General features: G+C 47.0%; 1 protein-coding gene across 1 annotated transcript in view; it reads left to right on the top strand.

Moving 5' to 3' along the window:
• KIF3C (kinesin family member 3C) overlaps positions 1-24,283 on the top strand; it is a 56,066-nt gene that overhangs the window by 26,110 nt on the left and 5,673 nt on the right. Inside the window, exons 2-6 of the mRNA XM_077330745.1 lie at positions 18,549-18,650; positions 18,939-19,061; positions 20,281-20,399; positions 22,858-22,977; positions 23,603-23,735. Of these exons, the coding sequence (XP_077186860.1) occupies positions 18,549-18,650; positions 18,939-19,061; positions 20,281-20,399; positions 22,858-22,977; positions 23,603-23,735 (597 nt within the window). The remainder of the gene's footprint in view (positions 1-18,548; positions 18,651-18,938; positions 19,062-20,280; positions 20,400-22,857; positions 22,978-23,602; positions 23,736-24,283) is intronic.

Here is a 24,283-nt window from a genome sequence, read left to right as displayed (position 1 = left end):
CCTGTTGGTAAAGCTGGTCTCTCCTTCCGGTTTTCCTAGTCCAGCCTTGATCTGCCCTTGCCTTGCCGGATGACTACCAGATAGCTTCAGCACTCCCAACAAGGGCCATTACTCCAAATTAGGCAGTTTTCATAACCGTTTATTCTGCTGAGGAACTGCTCTTGCAGGAGTAGGATTTAAACAGGTATAATCCTATAGATTACTTCCAAGTACTTGGTTTAAGTGGATTGTGCAGCTGGACAACAGGAGGTTTCTCTGAATGAATAACCAGAGGAATAGATGAATCCCACCCACCCACCGCCGGCATCCTTCTGTTTGAAATCTCTCAATATGCCTCCATCATGTTCTTTGATCAAAGGGAAATGTGTTCCTTGTCTCCAAACACCAGAATTTAGGAACACCCAGAGAAACTGATGAGGTAGGTTTCAAAGAGGTGACCAAAGAAGGCAATTTCGCGCAATGCAAAGTTAGTGAATGGAATGTGTTCCCTTCTGGTGATGATCATGGAATCATAGAGTTGGAAGGGACCTCATGGGTCATGATCATTTCTGTTAAATTCATGGAAAGGAGGAGAAGCTGTGGCCTGGTGCAACATCTGCTTTACATGCAGAGTGTCCCAAGTTCCAGATCCTGCACTTCCAGTTAAAAGAATCAGATAGTGGTGGTGGAAAATGCTGCTAGGTCACCTCTGTAGGGTTTCCAAGGCTGGAATCTAACTGAAGTGGTTTGCCACTGTCTGCCTCTGCGTTGCAGCAGTATTGATGGTCACCCATTGGAGTACTAACTAGGTATGGCCCAGCTTCAGAGATCTGATCTTGCCTGGGCCATCCAGGTGGCATAAAAGACCTCTCCCTGAGACCCTGGAGAACTACTGCTGGTACACAGCGGTTTCGTGTCTATGTGAGTGGCCTAGTAGGTACAGTAGATAAATAAACGTAAATCCAGGTTCAGCAGCACTTATCCCTGAACAACAATTTATTATTTGTTGTATTTATTTTATTCAAGCATGCCCAACACATCTTACATCATTCTCTTCTCCTCTCCTCTGTTTTATCCACACAACAACCCTGTGAGGTAGGTTAGGCTGAGAGTGTGTGACTGAGCCCAAGGCTTCCTTGACACGAGTGGGGATTAGAACCTGGGTGCCCAAAGTATTCGTCCAACATTCTTCATCATGACACCAAGCCACAAGCACATGCAAGAATGGGGTTTTTTTTTCTGCATGCTTTGTTTGGAGACTTTCTGGCTGCTCATTGCCAGATAAAGCTGGGATGTTCTTATAACCTGTCCCTGCAGCCTAGAGATGACTGTCATGTTGTGTAGTCAGTACTGGGTTGGGAAATACCTGGAGCCTGGGGAAAGTGGGGTATGAGGAAGAGAAGAGTCCACCCTCCAAAGCAGCCATTTTCCCCGGGGGAACTGATCTTGGTTGCCTAGAGAGTAACTGTAATAGTGTGGGATCTCTAGGTGCCACCTGGAGGTTGGCAACTGTACTGCCTTGAGACAACAGGCCACTTCAGGATACTTGGCTTTTATTCCGGATTAAAGAGATTTGCCTTCTTGTTCTCTACCATCCATAGTGTAGCCAGCTTTGAGTTGAGGAATACCTGGAGATTCAGGAGGTAGAACATGGGGGAAGTCGGGTTTGGGGAGGGAAGAGACCTCAACAGGAAATCATGCCGTAGAATCCTTCCTCCAAAGCAGCTATTTCCTCTAGGGCGGGGGTGGCCAAACTGTGACTCTCCAGATGTCCATGGACTACAATTCCCATGGACTACAATTGTAGGTCTTGGATATCTGGAGAGCTGCAGCTTGGCCACCCCTGCTCTAGGAGAGCTAATCTTGGTTATCTGGAGTTCAGTTATAATAGTGGGAGATTTCCAAGTACAAACTGAAGGGTGGCAACCTCAGCCATCCTTGAGGTCTACCCTACATTCTTCCCCATTCTATGGTGGACAGAATCGGACAGAAGTAGCCACTCCTTTAAAAAGGCTCTTTCACTTTCCGAGCACGTTAGAAAAGATGCTCTGTTCGTTGTTACTTGAAAGGGCCTTTTATGTACAGATGTTGTATTCCACAAACCTAATGGCAGCTCATGTAAATAATACATACATGGTTGGCCTTTTGTGGAGAGGGGTGGCAAGAAGTAAAAGGTCAGGCTGCTTTCAAAATTTCAAAATGCTCTCCCTAGAGTGAAGAGGGCCTGACTACATATTCAGTCTTCCTCATGGCCTGTCCTGATATGCCCTGGTCCTGATGGTCAGAAATGGGCTGAGTGTTTCATGTTCAGAACTCAGTTTTCTGGTGTGGGGGAGCCTGATTCAGACTGGGACTATAGCAAGAAGGGAGACAGGGCTTAAGCCCCCAGCATGTTTTTCTGGATCTCACACGGAGGGCCCCCAGCAGTTGGAGTGGGCAGTATGGACTAATGGTCTGAGATACACTTCACACATGCAGGCCAGAGAAAGGCGGCAGAAGGAGGGACTGTACCACTTCAAACAGCAGGAGGAGAGTTCTCATTTTGAACATTTTTCACATGAAGAATTTCAATTAAAAAGAAAATGACCACAGCAGGGAGGAAAAGGTCTCATCTGCTTTCATTGCTGTGTGCTGGTTTTCTGTCTGCATGGAAATGTTGTCATAGGGGAATGTTTCAAAATATGAGCTCACCTGTCTTCTGAAGTGGTACGCTACCTTCTCCCACTTTATTACCACCCTCTTTCTCTTGCATTTATGAACTAGTCCTAAAGGCACCTATTATTGGCAGCTGGGGAAAGAAAAGCTGCTCATGGTGGTTCCCCTGCGGAATCAACCCAGCTGCCTCTTGCCTTCAAAATGCTTTTCTGCTTACTCTGCACTTCTCATGCCCTTCCTTTCTCAAAAGCTGTCTGCCTTTTTTTCTTTAAGTGCTGCTTGCAAAATTATCTAATTTAGAATCTGTTTGGCATCTGGAAACACCCCCCCCCACACACACACACACAGTTTTTGTTTAAAGTTGAAAAACTGCTCCCTGGGGGTGCTGAATAAAGTCCTCAGCCGGTCAGCACAGAGTATTATCAGCTAGGGTTGCCATGCTCCAGGTGATGCAAATGAAGAAATATCAAGCTGGTGATGGCGATAGAATAATAAAGTTTATTCTAAAAATATATAAGTACCTAGGTGTAAGAACAAGGTACAATCTGGTTTTAGTTTTTGATGTGGAACACATCTTCTAGTGCGCTCGGTGAAATGGAAGTTGAGCGTGCTAGAAGACCGTTGGAGGAGGCTGCAATGGAGGCAGCCAGCGGAGTTGGTGATGGCCAAGGAGGCTGGCCCAGACACAAGGAACCTACTACGGAGTCTTGGCTAGCGGCAAAAGCAGCCTGGCCCAACCTGGCCACATCAACGCCGCCGCAAGTCCCAGGGAGCGGTAGAGGCAACGAGTCCAGGCCATGCCCTGACAACGCTGCCTGGTGAGTCCTGGCCAGTGGTGGAGGCAGTGTGGCCCAACCCATCCCCGTGAATGCTGCCCGCGGGTCCCAGGGAGCAGAGGAGGCATCATGGGATCCCCACAGATAAGGAGGAGAAAGGCAGAGGGGGGAAGCTGCATGTGTCTGTGTGTGTGTGTGTGTAGGCATGTCAGATAGAGGGAGAGGGGGGAGGGACCCAGGAAAGGTAAGGGGTGAGAGGGCAGGGGGGAAAGGACCAGGAATGATTTGGGGGAAGCAAGATGTAAGGGAGTGGATCCAGGAAGGAGTGGGCAGGAAGGAATCTCCTTATCCATGTGTGTGTAGACTCATGTCTGCTCAGCACTCTCCGCCAGCCCCCTCCCCCCCTTAGGTGGATGTGGATAAAGGCGAGAATCCTTGTTGGGAGATTTATTGTTCTTCAATGACACTGTTTCGATGTTGTTATATCCTTCTAATTATTTCTCACCAACAGATTCTCATATAAGAATACCCTGAGAAAAGGAACCTGACTGTAAATGACAATCTTGTATTTTTCAATTCTCTCTCTATTCCTTTCTAAACCGGGTCTACAAATATCCATTACCATCATGGCATATTATTTCAAATATTTTTCTCAGTGACCTGGTTTATAATTTGAAGGATATAACAACATTGAAACAGTGTCATTGAAGAAGAAAAATTCTACGAGATTGTAGCTAGGAGCTCGTTCTGGCACTTAGGTACTTATATTTTAACAATAAACATTATTGTGTCGCCATCACCAGCTTGGTATTTCTTCATTTGCAGTTTACAGCTGACGGGTCTTCATATGCTCCAGGTGATGGCTGGAGATCTGCCACTGATACAGCGGATCTCCAGGCAACAGAGATTAGTTTACCTGGAGAAAATGGCTGCTGGGAAAGTGGACTCTATGGCAGTGGTCCCCAGCCTTTTTATCACCGAGGACCGGTCAACGCTTGACAATTTTACTGAGGCCCTGGGGGGGGGGTAGTCTTTTGCCGTGGGATGTCGCTGTCGCCGCCTAAGCCACTGCTCCACTTGCCTTCCCTCCGGTGCCCCTGACTTCTTGCCACCAGCTGGGGGTGCTACCAGCAGCAGCTGCAGCTGCCGAGGGGGAGCCCTAGATAGCTGGAGAGCACCAAAGGTGAGCCAGCGGCAGAGTGGCAGGGCAGCCCCCGAGGCAGAAGCCGGGGAGGAAGACGAGGAGGAGCTGCAGCCCGGTACCGACTGATCGACGGACCGGTCCCAGTTCGCGGACCGGGGGTTGGGGACCACCGCTCTATGGCATTTTATGTCACCAAAGTCCCTCCCTGGCCCAAAGCCCACCCTCCTTAGGCTCCACCCCGCAATTATCCAGGTATTTCCCAACCTGGAGCTGAGAATCCTACCATCAACCCCTCCCGCAAGCATGCAGAACCTCTCTTCCCCAAGCCTGATGCTGAGGAGAATTGCGAACCAAAAGGTGTCTGTGTTCTTCTACAGCAGCTCTGCTGCTTGAAAGTATTTTTATTTATTACTTTATCTATAGAGTTAGAGAAAGTCCAGACAGAAGAAAATATAATTATCAATACATGTAAACTTTGATTAAAGTTCATATGGTGAGGCGAAATGTAAGCACAAGCAGTCAGGGGCTAGAATGTGAAGTCTGACCAAATCATATAAATCGGACTTCAAGGAAAGCGTATCAGCATAACCACCATTCAAGTTTAGGCCCCGACGGCAGATGCAGGTGAGGAAGGAACTGAAAGCTTTTGTGCAAGCATCCGGGAAGAAATTGATCACACACCTAAATGAGACATGCTGGTAGGATGCTTAGGGCTGATCCTGCGTTGAGCAGGGGGTTGGACTAGATGGCCTGTATGGCCCCTTCCAACTCTATGGTTCTGTGATTCTATGATAATCACGGGCGACTGGAACACAAAAGTGGGAAACAAAGCAGAATCAAATCCTGTCAGAAATGTTGGGCTGGGAGCACGAAACAAAGCAGGAGAGCAACTCATAGAATTCTGTGAAGACAACGAGTCGGAAAAGAGGAAGACCCAGACTGTCTAAGGCCTGGAAGGTTGAACTAACACCTTCAACTGAGCCCAGAAGCAGATAGACGACCAATGCCGGTGTTCTAAGAGGGTGATAATACGCGGGAAGTGACAGGCAAAAGGCAGGCTGCTACATTCTGAATGAACTTAATTGTCTTCGGTAGGCCCACACAGAGCGTGCTGTGGTAGTCTAGTTTTGAGGTTACAGTGATATCCGCATGACTATGTCGACTGCCTCCACGTAGGGAATCAATTTACGTACCAGATGTAAATGAAAGAAGACGCTCTTCAAAAGAATATGAATCTGTCTCTCCACCAACAAAGACTTTTTTACATGATCTGCCACTGTCAGGGCTACCCTACCAATTGTTGGCAGAACTCCTCCTAGCCTGTCATTCTTCCCAGCTAGTGTCACCTCTGTCTCGCCTGGATTCAGTTTTAGCTTGTGTGCCCCCCCCCCACACACAGACACCTTAGTCACTTGATCCCATCACCCAGACAACGGCCTAGTCAGAGACAGTGGCTTAAAGAAATCCAGGGCTAGTTGTTATCGATGCATTCATGACGCCCTATCCCAAAGTTACAGGCAATCTCCTTGAAAGGCCTACCATCAATACTGAGTGGCACTGGTGTGAGGATTAGGCTGTGAGTTCCCAAGGGACCAATTTTAAGTGGCACAAAAGGACCAAAAGATCCATCATATCAAAAGTTACTGGAAAGCTGAATGGAAGCTTTGCTTTCCGTCCTCCTGATGGAGAAGATTGCCCGCCAGTGGCATGAATGATGTTGCTGTCCCAAAGAAGTCAGGCTGGACGCCAGATCAAAAGTCAAGTGCAGATCCAGGAAACCTCGTCATGCCACCACTCATTCAGTTACTTGCTTTAACTTAACGAGTAATTACATTGTTGAATTCACTGCCAGTGGATATAAAGATTGTCATGAGCATAAGTTGCTTTAAAGGAGGATTAGGCAAATTGATGGAAGAAGAAGGAAGAGGAAGACGAAGATGAGAAGACACAACAGACACCCTGTGAGGTGGGTGAGGCTGAGAGGGCCCTGATATCACTGCTTGGTCAGAACAATTTTATCAGCACCCTTGCGAACCCAAGGTCACCCATCTGGCTGCCTGTGGGGGAGAAGTGGGGAATCAAACCCGGCTTGCCATCAGCAACTACTGGCTATGTTGTATACAGAGGCCGCAAACCTGTGAAAATGAATGCTAGACAGCAGCATCAGGGAAGGCCTTGATCTCCATACTCCATTGATGGCATTCTATGGTCTCTTGCTATGAGACCACTGGCCTAATCTAGTGGCCTTCTAATGTTCTTATTCTAAACAGAAGACATTTGGCAAAGAGGACTTCTATGCCAAAGGGACAATTACTGCCTTTCTTCTTCAAGAAATGTATCCTCGTTCAGATTTACTATTTTAATCAACACCATCTCGGAACTATATACGTGTGGTGTCCTTTCCCAGAAGCAGCTTCATATGTCCTTAAAAAGCTGTGTGGAGTCAACAAGGTAATATATTTCCTTGGTACAGTTAGTTCCTATAGAAGAGGATTTTTTTTTTCATAGGCAAACCGGGATGACCACTGAGATGACACTGCCAACAAGGGGCCTCCACTCAATTAAGGATCAGCAATCTCTGATCCTTGACTGTGTCAAGGCCCCTTGTGGTCGGCAGTGTACCTTTTGGGTACAGGGGACATGGCTTGGCTCTGTTTTCTTCCACGTTGTTGCCAGCACTGCATTCTGAAACGTTAATGAGCGGATGGAGCAGGCAACGTCTGTGTGTATGGCGTGAGGCGCATGAGACCACGGAGAAGGGCAGCATAGAAATGGGAAAGATAAATGTTCCTCATGAGAAAATATTCAACTCTGATGAGTTTGCATATAGGGATTTCCTTGACCACTCTCCAAAGGGTATGTAAGGCGAGGCAAGACGATCATCGTATTGCTTTCTCTCTACGCAAATAGGCAGCGGAAAGGGGGAGGGGAGGTTTTCAAGCCCTTTAGGATCCCATCTGAAGGTCTCAGCCTATGAGTTAATCCAGAGACTGCCCATGGGCACTGTGGTGCCGGCCAAAACTTTCCTGATGTCCGCCAAGTGTTTTCAGAAAGTGGGAGGAACCAGGTGATGCTTTTGCCTAGCAGCACTTCTCATTGGCTGCTGGAGATCTGAATATCAGAATAAATAGCAGAGAGCCAGTTTGGTGTAGTGGTTAGGAGTGCGGACTTCTAATCTGGCATGCCGGGTTCGATTCTGTGCTCCCCCACATGCAGCCAGCTGGGTGACCTTGGGCTCCCCACAGCACTGATAAAGCTGTTCTGACTGAGCAGTGATATCAGGGCTCTCTCAGCCTCAGCTCCCTCACAGGGTGTCTGTTGTGGGGAGAGGAAAGGGAAAGCAAATGTGGAGAAAAGCGGCATAGAAGAACCAACTCTTCTTCTTCTAAAAAAAATGTGCCGTTTTGCCCCTTCAGCAGGCATTTTGCGCTTAACTTCTATGTGCCCACAAGCTGATAAAAGCTGGAGACCCCTGAGTTAGTCCACTATGAGCTAAGTTTTATGCCTGGTTCCTTTTTCTTATACCTTGGTCCCACCCTTTGAGTTCTACAACATAGTTGGAAAGAAAGGAGTTCCCTTGTTCCTGTGCAGAGTGCTTTTTTATCTTCACAGGGAAATCCTGTTATTTCTGAGATTATGTGCAAGGGTTTCCAGAATAGAAGGTGGGCATTTCAAGCAATGAATCTTAAATGCTGCCTCCCTTCTCTCCAAGTAGGGTAACCTGCAGGGCTTGAGAAACTGTTCCTGCTCTGTTTGGGAGTTGACCTTTCTCTGCAGAGTATTTTTCTTCTCTGGCCTTCCACGGCCTCTTGCGCTCAGGCAGTTAACGGCTGCCATTTGGACCTGCCTGTTGCTGCTGCTGCTGCCTTTGGAAGATTAATTTTAAAGCAGTGATTGCCGGAGTCTCCCGGAAGGGTCCTTTCCATGCTCAGCATTTATAATCCACCAAGGTTTGCTAGTGAGTTTAATTAGCCTCCAGCCTAGTCAGTTTTCTGGGCCCCCGTTATGTTTTAAGGCCAAGCAGACTGCTTTTTTAGAGGCTATGGCTCAGCCGTAGAGAATCTGTTTTGCATGCAGAAAATCCCTTGCTGTGTTTAGCATGCCTATTTCAAGCTGATTCACATGTTATGGAGTACTCAGGTTGGATCTGAGCTCCCCGCCCTGTGGAACAGCCAGGCATGGATCATGTGTTCTCAGTTCCCCTGTAAGCAGTGCTCAAGTTGATATGGGGGAACTTGAAGAAGGGGCTTCAGCCTTAACCAGCCCACACACTGTTTTACAGTCCAGGGCAGGGGTAGTCAAACTGCAGCCCTCCAGTTGTCCATGGACATGCTGGCAGGGGCTCATGGGAATTGTAGTCCATGGACATCTGGAGGGCCGCAGTTTGACTGCCCCTGGTCCGGGGCGAAGGTTTTTGGCTCAGTGTGGAAACCTGCTTGTTCTCTGGTGCCTTCTAATAGATTCTTGCTAGACAACATGTTTTGACCTCAGTAGAAGGCTTCTTCATGACCGTTTATGCACTGGGAACTTCACTGCCCCAGTTTCCATGCAGGAACACAAATCGGGGGTGGATGAGGTGCACCGGGCCAAATGCTCCCCCATGTGAGTGCAGGAAGAGGTGGGGCAACCTGCCACGACTAAAACTCCAGCCTGCAGCCCGGCATGAAACCTCCAGTGCATAAACGGTCCATATGATTCACTTCTGTTAGGGAGGGCCCCGTTTAAGTCCCAGCTAACTGCATTAAGGGCTGGGTTGCTCAGCAAGAGGAACCAGCCTGTTGCTGCTTTCTCCACTCTGCCTGGTGGAAATGGGAAATTCCCAAATGTGTAGGGTTGCTACCTCCAGGTTTGGGAAATTCCTGGTGATTTGAGGGTGGAGCTTGGGGAGGCTGGTTTAAGGAGAGGAGGAATATCCACAGAGCATCAATTCATGAAGCCCACCCTCCAAAGCAGCCTTTTCTCCAGGGGACCTGATTTTTGTAGGCTGGAGATCAGTTGTAATTCTGGAAGATCTCCAGGCCCCACCTAGAGGTTGGTGACCCTACAGATGTGTATTCCGAGAGACGGCTGATCTGGACACCAGGCCCCAGTCCTCTCATGTTCAGCCACATCTACTGATTCAGACCACAGGCCCATCCAGGTCAGTATTGTCTACTCAGAATGCCAGTGGCTTTCCAAGGTCTCTCACAGAGGGCTTTCACATCACTAACTGCTTGACCCTTTTTTCACTGGAGATGTCAGGGATTGAACCGGGGACCTTCCGTATGCCAAGCTGATGTCCTGCCATTGAGCCACAGCCCCTCTCCAGCTTGTCCTTCCTGGAATAGTGGTGAAGAGCAGCAGGCTCTAATCTGGAGACTTGGGTTTGACTCTCGACTCACCCACACGAAGCCTGATGGGTGACCTTGTGCTGGTTTCAGTACTCTCAGAACTCTCTCAGCCTCACCTACGTCTCAAGGAGTCTGCTGTGGCAAGAAGAATTGAAGGGAAGGTGATTGTAAGCCCCTTTGAGACTCCTTAGGGTAGAAAACAGCGGGTATCAAACCCAACTCTTCTTCTTCCCCTTCCTATTCTTTGTGTTGCTGCCTGTGCGGCTTTCCTTGGCCTTAATTGTTTTCTTTAAGTGCCAGAGCATTGTTCTGATCACTTTGCTGTGGGAGGGGGAATTGGGAGGAGGGAATTGGTTCATTAAGGGGAAATTTCATGCACGTGCAAAGAAATTGGATGAAGAGCACCAAACAAGCAATAGAGAATTGTGGCCTGTCCTCTCCAAGGAGGCCCTGGGGATAGTGGCAGAGGCAGATGCCTTGCTGTAACCCGGTTTCTCCCCCCTCCCCCTGTGTCTTTATGGCTTGTGTTCCCATCCACCCCAAGTTTTACACCTCTCTTGGGTACAGTCTCCAAGCTCCGCAGCAGGATGGGGAGAAGAAAGCCAGCTGGGCAAAGCAGCATCTTGCAGTCAGGCAGAGAGAAAAGGCAGATCCGCTCTCCTGCCCCATTCCTTGTTCATTTATTGCAGGGTGCAGAGCAAGAGGGGCTGCAGCTGAACCCTTTGGTGCAGGTGGAAAGTCTGGGGCACCTTCTCTCATTCTCCCTCCTCTACATGATCTCATGAGTGATGAAAGAACTATTTTGATTTTTAGGCTGTTAAGAAGAGCCCCCAATTGCATGATTGTGTTTCATTGGACCCAGAGTGGGGGCGCCAGGTGCAACACTATATAAGAAGAGCTCTTGCTGAATGCCTCGTCTCATCAAGACAATCCACCTCCCCTCTCAGGATCCAGGGTGGTGAATGAAACAGTGAAAATCAACACAGAAAGTCTTGTAAAAGTCTGGTAGCAAAGGAGTATGTATGTGATTCTTAGGAAGGAAAACATAGAACATTAAAAAACAAAGAAAACGTGGCTCCTGGATACCTCAGATTCGCAAGGATTCTCTCCTGGCTAAATCTCTGAGTTCGTGGGCTGAAGTCCGGAGGTTTCATAGAGGGCAAAGGTGCTGATAATTATCAGACGCTGAAAATTAGCTCCCTTCATGCTACCCTCCCATATAGTCAAGGTTTTCTCTGGGAATGAGGGGTTCACCTTTGAGCAATTAGAAAGTGGGGATTTATGCAAATCGTACCTCCAAAAAGGAATAGAGTGATTATTTCCCCAGTGTCACATGGGTTTCGCACAAAGCTTTTTCGGAGTGGCGTGGTATTATTATAAATAATAAATTATTATTATTATTTCAGAGTGGTGTGGTATTAATTTAAAGGTATTATTATTATTATTATTATTATTATTATTATTATTATTATTATTATTATTATTATTATTAGACTTTTAGACTGCCTCTCTCCCAAATAGGGCTCTAGGCAATTTACAACATAATAATTAAAATACATAAAAATATATACTTTATTAAATTTAGAATGAATCCTACCCTCTAACTAGCAACCAATTTAACTGTCTAACTACCCCACTGATCTCCCTTTATTTATTTGGTTAGTTGGTTAGACCCTGTTTTTCTCCCCCAGTGGACACCTAAGGCAATTGGCGTCATTCTCCTCTCTTCCCTTTTGTCATCACAACAATCCTGTGAGGTAGGTTAAGCTAAGAGAAAGTGACTGCGTCAAGGTCACCCAGTGAGTTCCACGGCAGAGGGGAGATTTGAACCTGGGTTTCCCATACCCTTTCTAGCCCAATCACTATACCATTCTGGCTCTCTTGTACTAGCTGCAAAGGGCCCTGGAGGAAGCAGATCCTGTAGTGGGATTTTTTGGGGGTGGGGGTGGGGGTTAACCCTGCTGATTAAGTACAGATGTATTGTCAACTTGAAGTGTACTTATGACAACCCCACAGAGGGGTTTTCAAGAGGAGTGAGAAGCAGAGGTGATTTGCCATTATCTTCCTCTGTAGGGTCTTCCTTGATGGTCTTCTACCCAAGAACTACCCCTGCTTAGCTTCCAAGATTTGACAAGATCGAGCTTTATGATGCTGCCTTCCCTCCTAACCCGGATAGTTAGGTCAATACTATTCCTATAGTTTCTGAGAGATGGTTTATACCACCCCAAGATGTCACAGTGAAGGGTTGCATATAAACCGAATAAATAAATGCCAACCAGGGCTGACCCTGCTTAGCTTCCTAGGAGATCAGGCTAGCCTGGACCATGAAGGTCGGAGCTAATGACGGTCGGAGCTACAGAGATAGAGAGTGACAATTGGGGAGAACCAATCACATCACTGTGAACTCAACTGTGGAGTGCCACAGGGAGCAATTCTCACCCCAGTAAAACCAGTAAAACACAATAAAATGTACATTAAACCACTTTTAACAATTGAAAACGGAACATAACAATAATTTCATTTCAGTATAGGCAACGGTAACATGACTTAAAACATGAGCGACTGTAGCAATTGAAAAAACAAGGAAACCCAGTGCATAGGCAGTGAGGCTGCCTGAGAGGGGTAAATCTAGGCTGCAGGATGTTTTAAGTTACACACCATTCAGGTTTGGGATGTGTGCTTCTTGTTCTGACCTTCCCCACCTAGCTGAAGGGCCCCCCATCTTTGAGGGGTTAAGCTTCATGTGGCTATGCTGAAACCATTCCTCTGCTGCTTCCAGGCATCTAGCCAGGAGTTAGCGGGATTGTCATCCTGACCATCCATTAGGAGATAGAGCTGGGTGTCGTCAACATACTGGTGACAGCTTAACCCATGGTTTGGGACCAGCTGGGTGAGAAGGCGAATGAAAACGTTAAATAATGTTGGGGTGAGGATTGCTCCCTGTGGAACTCCACAGTTGAGTTTACAGTGATGTGATTGGTTCTCCCCAATTGTCACTCTCTGTCTTCGACCTTGGAGGAAGCTGTTTTAGGTCTGCCCCCTGGATCCTCGCGTTAACAAGGCAGTGAGCAAGGAGCTTGTGGTCAATAATATCGAATGCTGCTGTTAGGTCTAGTAATATTAGAAATGCTGATCCGCCTTGGCTCCGCTGCCGTCGGAGGTCCATCAGGGTGATCAGCGCTGTCTCCACACTGTGGCCAGGTTGGAAGCTGGATTGGAACCGATCAGGGACTAAAACTTCATCTAGATATGCTAGTAATTGATTTGCAACTGCTCCACTACTTTCCCCAGAATTGCCATGTATGAGATAGGACGGTAGCTGGCTAAGTCCTATGGGTCTAGAGATGGTTTCTTCAGTAGGGGATGTACCAAGGAATTGCAGGGTTCCAGTGCAGAGGTAGGCAAACCACTTCTGAACATCTCCTGCCTTGAAAACCCTAAAAGGTTGCCATAAGTGGGCTGTGACTTGACAGCAAAAGAAAAAGAGAGACCATAGCACTAGAGGCACTGTAGCCAAGAACATCTCACTGTCCCTGGTGTGCATCAGTGTGCGAAGCAGATCTCTGAGACAAAGGTCAGAGAGAGAGATGAAGTCCCGGTCTGCCACCGTCAGCCCCTGGAGAGGTGCGTGATGTATTATGAGACAACCTGACAACCGTCTCCTGGGAGAGAAGACAGAGGGAGGAGAATGTTTCAAAAGAGAACTGGAAGGCAAAAGGCCCTGAGGGCACATCAGGCTGTCTTACAATGAGCCCTGTACTGTCCATTTTTTATCACAGGTCCATCCCTAGTTCAGGTGGAGGTGCGTTTCTTGCTCCAATGCCACCATTAAAGAGAGACCCCGGAGTTGAATCAGGTCCTCAGGAACCCAGTCAGCATTTGCATTTGAGGCTTCTGGAATGTTGATACGTTTTGTACAGAGGAAATGCTGATGCCTAAGATGGAAAAATTCTGCATACACACTCATTCAAATTGAGCACAACTGGGAAATTTTCTTGCCCAAGCTTTAGAGGCCTCAGGCTTTTGACCATCACTTCTTCTGCCTGACATATATGGGCTCAGTAGTGAGAGATGTGTACTAAAGGCACACCAAAGCTTTGTGGCAATCTAATGTCAGGGTAGGAGTGCTATTGTTATGCCACCTATGCTGGAAGAGGAGTGTGGTCCAGTGCAGGGGTGGCCAAATTGTGTCTCTCCAGATGTCCATGGACTACAATCCCCATGAGCCTATGTACATTCTTGCAGGGGCTCATGGGAATTGTAGTCCATGGGCATCTGGAGAGCCACAATTTGGCCGTCCCTGGTCTAGTGGTTATGGCGAGGATCTTTTTGCAAAAAAATATTTTTGTGCTTCTGTGCTCTTTCTGATCATTCTTGCACTAGTTATTAATTTATTTGTACATTATTTATATTCCATATTTCTCACTGCGATTCACAGTGCATTACATAGTATAAGTCAAATACAGTAAACAGGCTGGGACATCCAATGAACAGTGCTATAGAATTCAGACAGCAGAAAGCTGAAAACAAGCACACATCTAAAACAGAGCTGAAAACAAACTTAGAACAGAGCATAAGCATAGATCACGATGGTTAGCCATGTTAGTCTGCCTGTAGCAGCAGAAAGGTGTACAGAAGCACCTCAGAGACTACCAAAAGTTGTATTGGGGTATGGACTTTTGTGAGTCACTACTCACTTCTGCAGATGCAGCTAGGGTGTGAGTCCATCTGCCCCATATATTGAAAAATGGAGTGATTTCAGATGCCAAATGACTTTAGCAGGCAAATGACAACAGCAGGTGTGATTGAATCAGGTATGATATGCAGAGAGGGTAAAATATTCTCCCCATCGTTTTTTGAATGTTGTGGTTTCTGATGTCAGAGTTATGTCCAACAAAGTTTGAGTCTGATGACACCTTTATCTGGCCTGTTTATCCAAAGCAGAGGTGGAAGGGCATTGCTGAAACATGATCGCATGAATCCCATTAGAGGATGAGCAGGAGTATGAACCTGAGATGGTATGGCTGATGTTTCTGGGTCCAGTGTCAGTCCCAGGATCCTCTGTATTGGGCGTATTGTAACGTATCAGTGGAGATGTAGGACACAGGCGGCTACATGGCTTTTAACATAGGGGATCAGATGTCCTGTGCCACACACAGGAGCCGTTAGGTTCAGCCTAACATGGTTACCCATTGTGATCTATGCTTATGCTCTGTTTTAAATTTGTTTTCAGCTGTTTTAGATGTGTGATAACCACTGGACCAGAGGAGGCCAAATTGTGGCTCTCCAGATGTCCATGGGCTACAATTCCCACAAGTCCCTGCCAGAATATGCATGGGCTCATGAGGATCCCCCCCAAATACTCAAGCATGAGATCTGAGGCTTGTACCTCTGTTCTGCTGCAGAAAGGTGACAAACGCATGAATACGTGAAGCTGCTTTATACTCATTCTGACCCGTGGTCCATCAAAGTCTGTATTGTCTGCTCAGGCAGGCAGCTGCTCTCCAGGGTCCCAAACTTCCACATCACCTACTGCCATATCTTTGAACTGGAGATGCCGGTCGAATTTGAGGCCTTCTGTGTGCCAAGCAGATGTTCTGCCACTGGGCCATGGCTCCCTGTCCCCCTGTCCCTCATGCATGGAAAGACAATTCAAAAGCCAACAAGCAGCAAGCATGGGACAGAGTTCCTGTGCCTTTATAGCTCCCATCTGTGCCAACCCTGCTTTCATGCTTGAAAAATTAACTGCCCCCCCATCAGCTCATATAATGTCACATTTGCTTGAATAAATATTATAATGCTGTTGTTGTTTTTTAAAATGTAGAGCGCACAATATCAGGCAATAGTGAAATCTTACAGGTCTCTTTGCAGGTAGAAGAGACAAGTGGAAGTATTCCCTCCACCCACCAATTTCTTTCTCCCTAACAATGCAATCATAAGAATGCTTTCTTGGGAGTAAGCCCCACTGAATCAAGCTGAGTAGGATTCTGAGTAGGATTCTGCTTGGGGTCTCCAACCTCCACGGATTACCCACGTCCTTTCCAGGAAGGTGTTAGCAGGGAGGTGCTGTCTGTTTGCAAAGCTCGCAGGAAGGATGGTTTTGGAGCACGGAGTGCAGCTGTCCAGCATCCAGCAGCAGCTGTGGAGTCCAGCAGCTGTGCGGAAGGAAGTGGCCTTGGCGTTGCACCAGCGCGTCTGGGATGCATCAGCTGCGTGGCATGGGAGCATAGGCACAAGGGGACGTTGTCTGCCACACCTTCAGCATCAAAGGGTCCACAAACCAGCTGGGCATGCCCAAATCAGAGCATGGGGTTCTCCTGTTTTACGGATTCCTTTTTCACAGTACCGCTGCCAGGTGGAACCTGGCATTCACACAACAAACAGACACCATGAGACTAATCTATCTCCTGTCCTTAGGCAGGATATCCTAGCGGTTCTGACAGATGCCGGTCAAAGGCCTCCTTTGAAAAGCTCCAACCTCCCCTCCCTCTCCCTGTTCTGTGATTCCTATTTTCATGGGGTTTACCCAAAGGGCAGAAATGCATCGTAAGTGTCGTTTTTATTATTGTTTCCCCAGATGTTTCTTTTTTTAACAGATTGCAGCTGCAAGTGCTGTGGTTTAGCAGGAAGAGCGGGGAGGGGGCTTGTTTTTTCCTTATGCCTCTTTCCGGCAGAAAATTGGCTTTCATTCCCCCACCACCACCCCACTGAGAAGGACTCGTACGCTGTCCTGAGCAGCTGCAATCAGTATCACTCCCTCCCCCAAACATGATTACAGAATTACACATGATGTGCAGTCCCGCTTTGAGTGTGCTGTTTTTCCGTTCACAACTGTTGCTTCATCTGTTCCTGTAGCTCCTTGCCAGGGACTGTTGCATGGGTGGTTGAAATGGTGGAGTGACAATTCTGCCCCGGTTCCTTCCGATCACATTTTGCATGTCTGGCTCATTTTCTGAATCTTAGCTGCTTCCCCACCCCCCTTAAAACGCCCATGAGGCAGATTGCTTTCTTTTTCCAGATAGGATACTGAGGTGGAAAATAAGTCTATACAGGTTTCCTAGTCTAGTACCTGCACCACACTGGGTGTGTCCTTAATTATGTGAATGTTTCCAGATGAATTTATCCAACACCAAAGCATTTTGCAGATAAGAACCTTCAGAATATTTTCTTAAACACTGAAAAAGAGATTGGGGGTGGGGAAGTCTACTAGATGTTGATTTGCATATATTAACAAATGGCATGCATACCAGAAGTCACCTTACATACTCTGAGAAATTGGAGTTCAAATCAGACACATATTTTTAGCAGGAGCAAACCTACTTCCTACTGTTGTGCATATATAATGGGAGTGGGGGGGAGCACTGTAAAAATTGATTCCTTCCATAATATCATCTATGATTGGCTTAGAATGCTGATGAAGAAGAAGAAGAGTTGGTTCTTATATGCCGCTTTTCTCCACCAGAAGGAGTCTCAAAGCGGCTTACAATTGCCTTCCAGTTTGGTGTAGTGGTTAGGAGTGCGGACTTCGCATGCCAGGTTCAATTCTGCGCTCCCCCACATGCAACCAGCTGGGTGACCTTGGGCTCGCCACGGCACTGATAAAACTGTTCTGACTGAGCAGTGATATCAGTGCTCTCTCAGCCTCACCCACCCCACAGAGTGTCTGTTGTGGGGAAAGGAAAGGGAAGGCAACTGTAAGCCTCTTTGAGCCTACTTCGGGTAGGGAAAAGCGGCATATAAGAACCAACTCTTCTTCCTTCTTCCTTCTTCTTCTTCTTCCTCTTCTTCTTCTTCCCTTTCCTCTCCCCACAACAGACACCCTGTGAGGTAGAAGAAGAAGAGTTGGTTCTTATATGCTGCTTTTCTCTACCTGAAGGAGTCTCAAAGTGGCTTATATTTGGCTCGCCACGTTAGAAGTCCACACTCCTAATCACTGCACCAAGTGTAAGATCTCAGCTAATTGCTGTCAGCAGTTGATTATATATTTGCTCATGACTCTCCTATCTAGACTTATTTAGCCCAAGATGTTTCGCATGAACTTCAGACAAGTTTCCCCCAGTGTACTTTTCCAACCACTAACTATTGGGAACCAAGTTGACTCATGGGCTTTTTTTCTCAGCCCTTTTGGATAGGGCTGCTTCTGCATGTACTGACTCCATGGTGTCAAAATACTCAAGTGATAGTGTAAAGGCAGTTCTCACAGTGCGGACTGCGCACCACTACATGTTTTCAAGTATTTGCAAATGAGCATATAACCGCAACCTGCACTGAATTCTGCACACTGTGCTGGTATATGTTATGTTATGTTATTATATTCATTATTTATTATTTATTTATTATATTTATATCCATGCTACCTTCCTCAGTAGGGGGCAGTCAGGCCTGGAAACCAGCAAAAAGAACAGCTGCAGGGAGGGTTGTGGGAGGAGGTTCTTCACTGGTCAACACAGCCAGCGTTCATTATATGAGCTAGAGTTTCTGCAGCTCAGCCCTGAACAGGAGTTATGGCATGAATCACGCATTGGCCCTGTCATTTGACACTGGGGAAGAATCTTATTCATCCTTCGATTATTAAAAGTTGCCTAACTCTTAGGGGGAACATGGCCTTTGAAGACTGATAGGACTCTGAGCTATAACTGGCTACATTCTCTTTCCTTTCTGCAGGCAATGGAAAGCAAGTTGCTGATTGGCGGGAGGAACATCATGGACCACACAAACGAGCAACAGAAGATGCTGGAGCTGAAGAGGCAGGAGATTGCAGAACAGGTAAGGGCTGGACAGGAAGAGGGCCACCATCTTCTTCTTCTTGCTGCTCCGTACCCAGCCAGCTTGAAGGAGATACTCCCCTTGCTAATTCAACCCAGCTATAGCTGGTATCCCCTTGAAAATGCAGTTAACTATTCCCCCCCCTCCCCCAGTCTGCTTTTGGGACAGAGAAGCAGATTGTGAATGGCAAGCTAGCGTAGGCAACCTTAACTCTCTGGCTTGCCAGCAGTTGTTGGGTTGTACACGCTGCTGTCCACTGCTTAAGTGTGCTTTGCTCCTGTGGTGCAGAAGCGGCGAGAGCGGGAGATGCAGCAGGAAATGCTGCTGCGGGATGAGGAGACCATGGAGCTCCGGGAGACATTTACCTCCCTGCAGCAAGAAGTGGAGATCAAAACCAAGAAGCTGAAAAAGGTGAGGGAACTGCAGGAACACAGGGAGGGCAGAACGGGAAGACTCTGAGTGATCCCAACAAGAAGCCACAGCCCTCAGTTCGCAAGACTTGAGTGAGGCTGTTAATGATGGGATGTTTTGGAGAATGTTTGGCATTGGTGCATGAGTATCTTGGTGCCGAACATTTTGGTTCTCCCCCCCCCCCCGCATACTGCCCTCGCAGGGGCCTTCCTGTTTTAAGGAGGGCCAGGGGGGGGGGGGGTTGCCATCTGCCAAGATTTTTGTGTATTGTAGTAATTGGGCTTTTAATGGGGTTTTATTGTATGGTTTTTCCTTTTGTGTGATGAGTCGATTTTTGAGAGTGTGGGGCCATAAATCCAATGAATGAATGAATGAATGAATGAATGAATGAATGAATGAAATAACCGTAAGCTGGAAGCGCCTTGACTGCACTCAACATGCATCCAACATGAGAGAATTGCACCTGGTGTCCCCAGTCCTATCTGAAGTCGACACAGAGAGAGATCTATCCATCAAGACAATTTATAAGATTCAGATACTGGGAATGGAGAGTTATTACCAACCCAACAGGTACATATGCAGAGTTACATACTGCTAAGCCTTTGAGGGATTCAGCAGGGTGTCAGTCTGCGTAGGATTACTCTGAAAAGGAAATAAAGGATTTTCAGCAGATACTCCCTGCCTTCTCAGTGTCTCCATGCCACTGAATGATACTGAGTGACAGTTCAGGGCAAAGAGTTAGCAAACCTGTGGCAACATCTTAGGAGTCAACAAGCGTTGACCGCATGCCTTGTGCAATCGTTTGGGGTCAGGCCACAAGCTGGTCTGTTGAGCATCACTGTGCTCCCCAGACAAGGGTTCTCTTTGAGCCCCTCTCACGCCACTGAGATAAAACCCCAGTATCCTAGGAAAACAAATCACCTGTTTGGCTGTTTAGCATGCAGATGCTGAATTGCCATATGGGGGCACTATGATCTATGCACAAGAGTCCTTTTAAATCTGTCAAGTGCCTAGGAGAATCCAGCTCTCCCACCTGTTCGTGAGTGTGCAAGCACTTTGGAAAGATGGGAGAAAGAGAGAAGAGGGTGGAAGGGGGAAAGTAGTGGTAAGCTGCTAATGCATTTCTAAATGCCTTGTCTGACACACAGACACAGGCCCCCCATCTCCCCCTTTGTGTGGCTCTTTTTCTAATTCAAGCAATCTTTTCTTGCCATGGTAGCTCTACGCCAAGCTCCAGGCTGTGAAGGCAGAGATCCAGGACCAACATGATGAATACATCCGAGTGCGACAAGATCTTGAAGAGGCACAGAATGAGCAGACACGAGAGCTGAAGCTCAAGTAGGGACCTTGCGGTGATGGGGGGGTGACATGGTGGAATGGCTGCCCAATCAGAGGAAAGTCCACACAAAGGCTCAGCCTCCTGGCTTCTCTTGTTACTGGGTAGATGGGATGAGCGGTGCAAGAGCTATTCTTCCTGTATCTGGGTAAAAAACTGCCCAAAGTTAGAAACTTTATAGGAACAGGTGGAAACCTGTTGGTCTTTTGTGTCACCTGACCTCTTTTGAGCTAGTAATTGCAGTACCACATTCTGGCCATCTGTCGTGGTGCTAAAGTTCAGCAGAGAATAGACCAGCTATTCCCTTTGCCAAAAGCTACAGCCAGACAGAGAATACGGCTCCAGGATCCTGCTGTGAAAGTATCTGACCAAAGGCCTCCCCTCACAGGACTTTACAGGCACATGAGACTGATTCACAAGTTTGTTTTTTCTTAAGGCTACTGGGTTGGATTCTACCACCTTTCTACTGCCCCATGAGTCAGGAAGGTTGATCTTTCTCAGTTCCCCCCTTCTCTGCCACCCTATCCTATGGGTTTTTTTAAAAATCTGTGTGGGTTCCCAAATCCCTGGCATAGACTTTCTGGTAATGGTGGGTTGCTGAGTGAAAGGAAAGACATGGGGAAAAATCAACTTTTGCCAATGGAAAGCTAACAGGATCCAACCTGGTAAGCTGTTTTTAGTCCATGCAAACAAATAAAACCATATATTTTAAAATTATTTATATGCTGCACTCTCAGCCAGTGTTTGATCCTAAAGGCAGCTTGTTATGAAGTTATTTAAAATACAATTAAAAATAAACAATTATAACCACACTACTGAAAATTAATATGAAAATAAGATAACAAAACAATCCCATTTAAAACAGTTCAGAGACATTTATACTACACCTTTCTCCAGAGGGGACCCAAAGTGGTTTACATAGTTTTCGTCTCCATTTAATTCTCACAACAACCCTGTGAAGTAGGTTAGTCTTGGTGACTTAAGATCACACGGCAAGCTTCCATGGCAGAGTGGGGATTTGAACCTGGGTCTCGCAGATCCTAGTCCAACATTCTAGAAGAAGATGGTTTTTATACCTCACTTTTCATGGGCTGAAGGAGTCTCAAAGCAGCTTACAAAACAGCTTACTCCTTCCTCTCTAACCACCATATCACACAGATTTCCCAAAAAGAAGGATGTTATGCTTCCCCCTGATTTCTGATAGCTTTGGGCAACCATTCGGAGATCACTCCTTAGCACTGAGGTAATGACTGAAAGCCTAACTCTAACAGATGATAGGGGAATTTTGACCAGGGCATCCTTTGTTGCTCTGAGGGATAGTGACTATAAGGAATGATGTTCCCTCAGAGGTTATTTTTATCTCTTCAGTTTCACCATGGCAGTTGATTTGTACAAAGTCAAAGAGACTGTTGGTACTCAATTATTCTTCCTGATATCACAAGAAATATTTGTCACAAGAAACTGATGAGGTAAAACTGTCTCTGATGGCACCACCACGTCATTATGACAGTAGAACTATGGAAATCAAGCTATGGTTTATTTCCTTCTGCCTTAAGAAGTGAGCCCCCTCCTCCCACCCATCTGTAATTTATTCCCAAATTGTCTCTGTGCTGCCTACTTCGAACACTGCTGTTTTATCCCAGTGGTATTCTGCTCAAGGCACGTGCCAGGTTCTGTATAGAATCTGGAACTGGTAGATTTCCTGCCTTGAACTCATTAATGCACATCGAATAATTAAGGCAGAGATATAGGCATGACTGGACCGAGCTACTTTGGTACCTGAAGCAGAAAGTCCAAAGTGATGTTCTATAGCTCCTGCACAAGGGGGGTCTGTGCAGGTGAACTCCTAGTGAATTTTGACCCCTGGGCCACTCAGATCTTTGTTTCCTACATCTTTAACAAAAACCCAAATCCACTGCTCAAGGAGAATCTCCCCACTTTGCTTCATGGCAGGTTCTGGAGGGGGAAGGCTGATGTCAGAGTGTCACAGTGACAAGAGGTGAAGGGGAGAGAGAGGTGGCAATGAAGGGAGGAAATAAGGGCAGGAACGGGTGTCAGAGAAGTGGGTCCGTAAGAAGAACGGGGAAGAGGTGAGGGAGGCATCTTGATTAATAGAAAAGGAGAGGTTACTCCAGATAGTGGGGCAGGCACAGTGGACCCAACACTAGTCATGAGAGAGACAAGACACATAATCAACACATTTGAACTGAGCGCCACATTTACTTCACATTAAAACTGACCTGATAGCTTTGTATGGACCACTAAATGGCTTACACATTTCAGAATAAGAAAATAAACCAATGCCATTTCTTTGTCTTCATTCCCCCCCCCCAAGCTGTGCCTTCCATCCACCTTCCCTCCCCAGTCACGTGTGGGTCACACCTATTTAGGGTCCCAAATGGCATGCTTTGCCATGGTAGCCTTCCTCTACCTGACTCTTCCTTCCCCTTCCATGTTCAGGTACCTAATCATTGAAAACTTCATCCCCCCTGAGGAGAAGAACAAAATCATGAACCGCCTCTACTTTGACTGCGAGGAAGACCAGTGGAAGTTCCAACCCCTAGTGCTGACTGGAGGAGGGTGAGTCTTTGACTTAGGGCAGAACTACAGTTCCTCTGGTTCTTCACTTGGAAGACACAGAAACATACAGCTGGAAGGGACAACAAGGGCATCTAGTTCAACACCCTGCAGAGTGCAAGAAATTCACAGCTACCCCACCACACACACACGCATTCCCCCTGTGACCCCTGCTCTGTGCCCAGAGGAAAACACAAAAACCCTCCAGGATCCCAGGAGTCCTGGAGAAAAATTCTCTCATTATCCTGGACCTATAAGATAGGGTCACAAGAGCTAAACAGGTTTCAAACTGTTTTAAAATGACCACAATAGAAACCCTAAAAGTGGATGGGAAAACAAATTCTCAACACTCTTGGTTTGTGTGACTAAAAAAATGTGTGCCAATTACCTGCTGATGAGGTAATACAAAATCTTGGAGCAACAAAAGAAGAGGAGCAGAGTCCAAAGAAGGGCTAACTTCATAGGGACTGGGGTGCAAGCTAGAGGGAAATTACCTCCAGCTCAGAGACAGAATAGCAGGCAGAGATGTTTGACATGGAGCTATAGATCTTGCTTTTCCTGCTACTGATTTTACTAAATTACTAAACGTATTTCATTTTGGGGAAACCTAATCTGACCTCCACAACAGTGGCAGCGGCAGCAGCTGTGGCAACGGGAACACCCAGATGAAGAAGCGGCCAACCTCTGCAGTGGGTTACAAGAGGCCCATCAGCCAATACGCTCGCCTCGCCATGTCAGTGGGCTCCCATCCTCGGTACCGGGTGAGTCAAAGAGACTTGTGGGAGGAACTGGAGGAAAAGAATCTAATGGAGAGAAGGGGCTTCTAACAGAATCAACTTTGCACAGTGCAAGGCAAACCCTTTGCAAATACGCCTTCTCCCATTTTGAAGGACTCAAAGGCACAAGTCAGTACAGAAAGATCCGTCAGTATCAAATTTGCAGGTGGTTTTGTTTATTCGTATCCATGTTTAGGGTCACCCTATCCCAATGCACTAGGCAAATTAAATGTCTGTTCCACTTAATATTTCTGGTAAGGCCTAGGAGGAGGAGCGTGTCTCATGGCTTAAGTGCCACTCAGTGCTTAACATCCACTCAAAGTGGTTGTCCTGCCAGAGTCCTTCCTCCTCCAACTGGCTTGCCTGTCTGTCCAGCGGGCAGCCAATCGGCTTCTGTCCCCCACCCCTGACCACCCCCTCCTCCTTCCACTTCCTCAGAGGCTACAGATCCCTGCTGTGTGAGAGCTGCCCCTGCCAGTGAGTTCCCTTCCTGGGGACCTCCAGCCCGCAGCCTTTCCAGGTCCTGGGGGAGG

The sequence above is a fragment of the Paroedura picta genome, chromosome 1 (genome assembly GCF_049243985.1).
Source record: "Paroedura picta isolate Pp20150507F chromosome 1, Ppicta_v3.0, whole genome shotgun sequence".
Lineage (NCBI taxonomy): Eukaryota > Metazoa > Chordata > Lepidosauria > Squamata > Gekkonidae > Paroedura > Paroedura picta.
The sequence above is the reverse complement of the archived record's forward strand: the minus strand, read 5'-3'. Positions and strand labels throughout refer to the sequence as shown.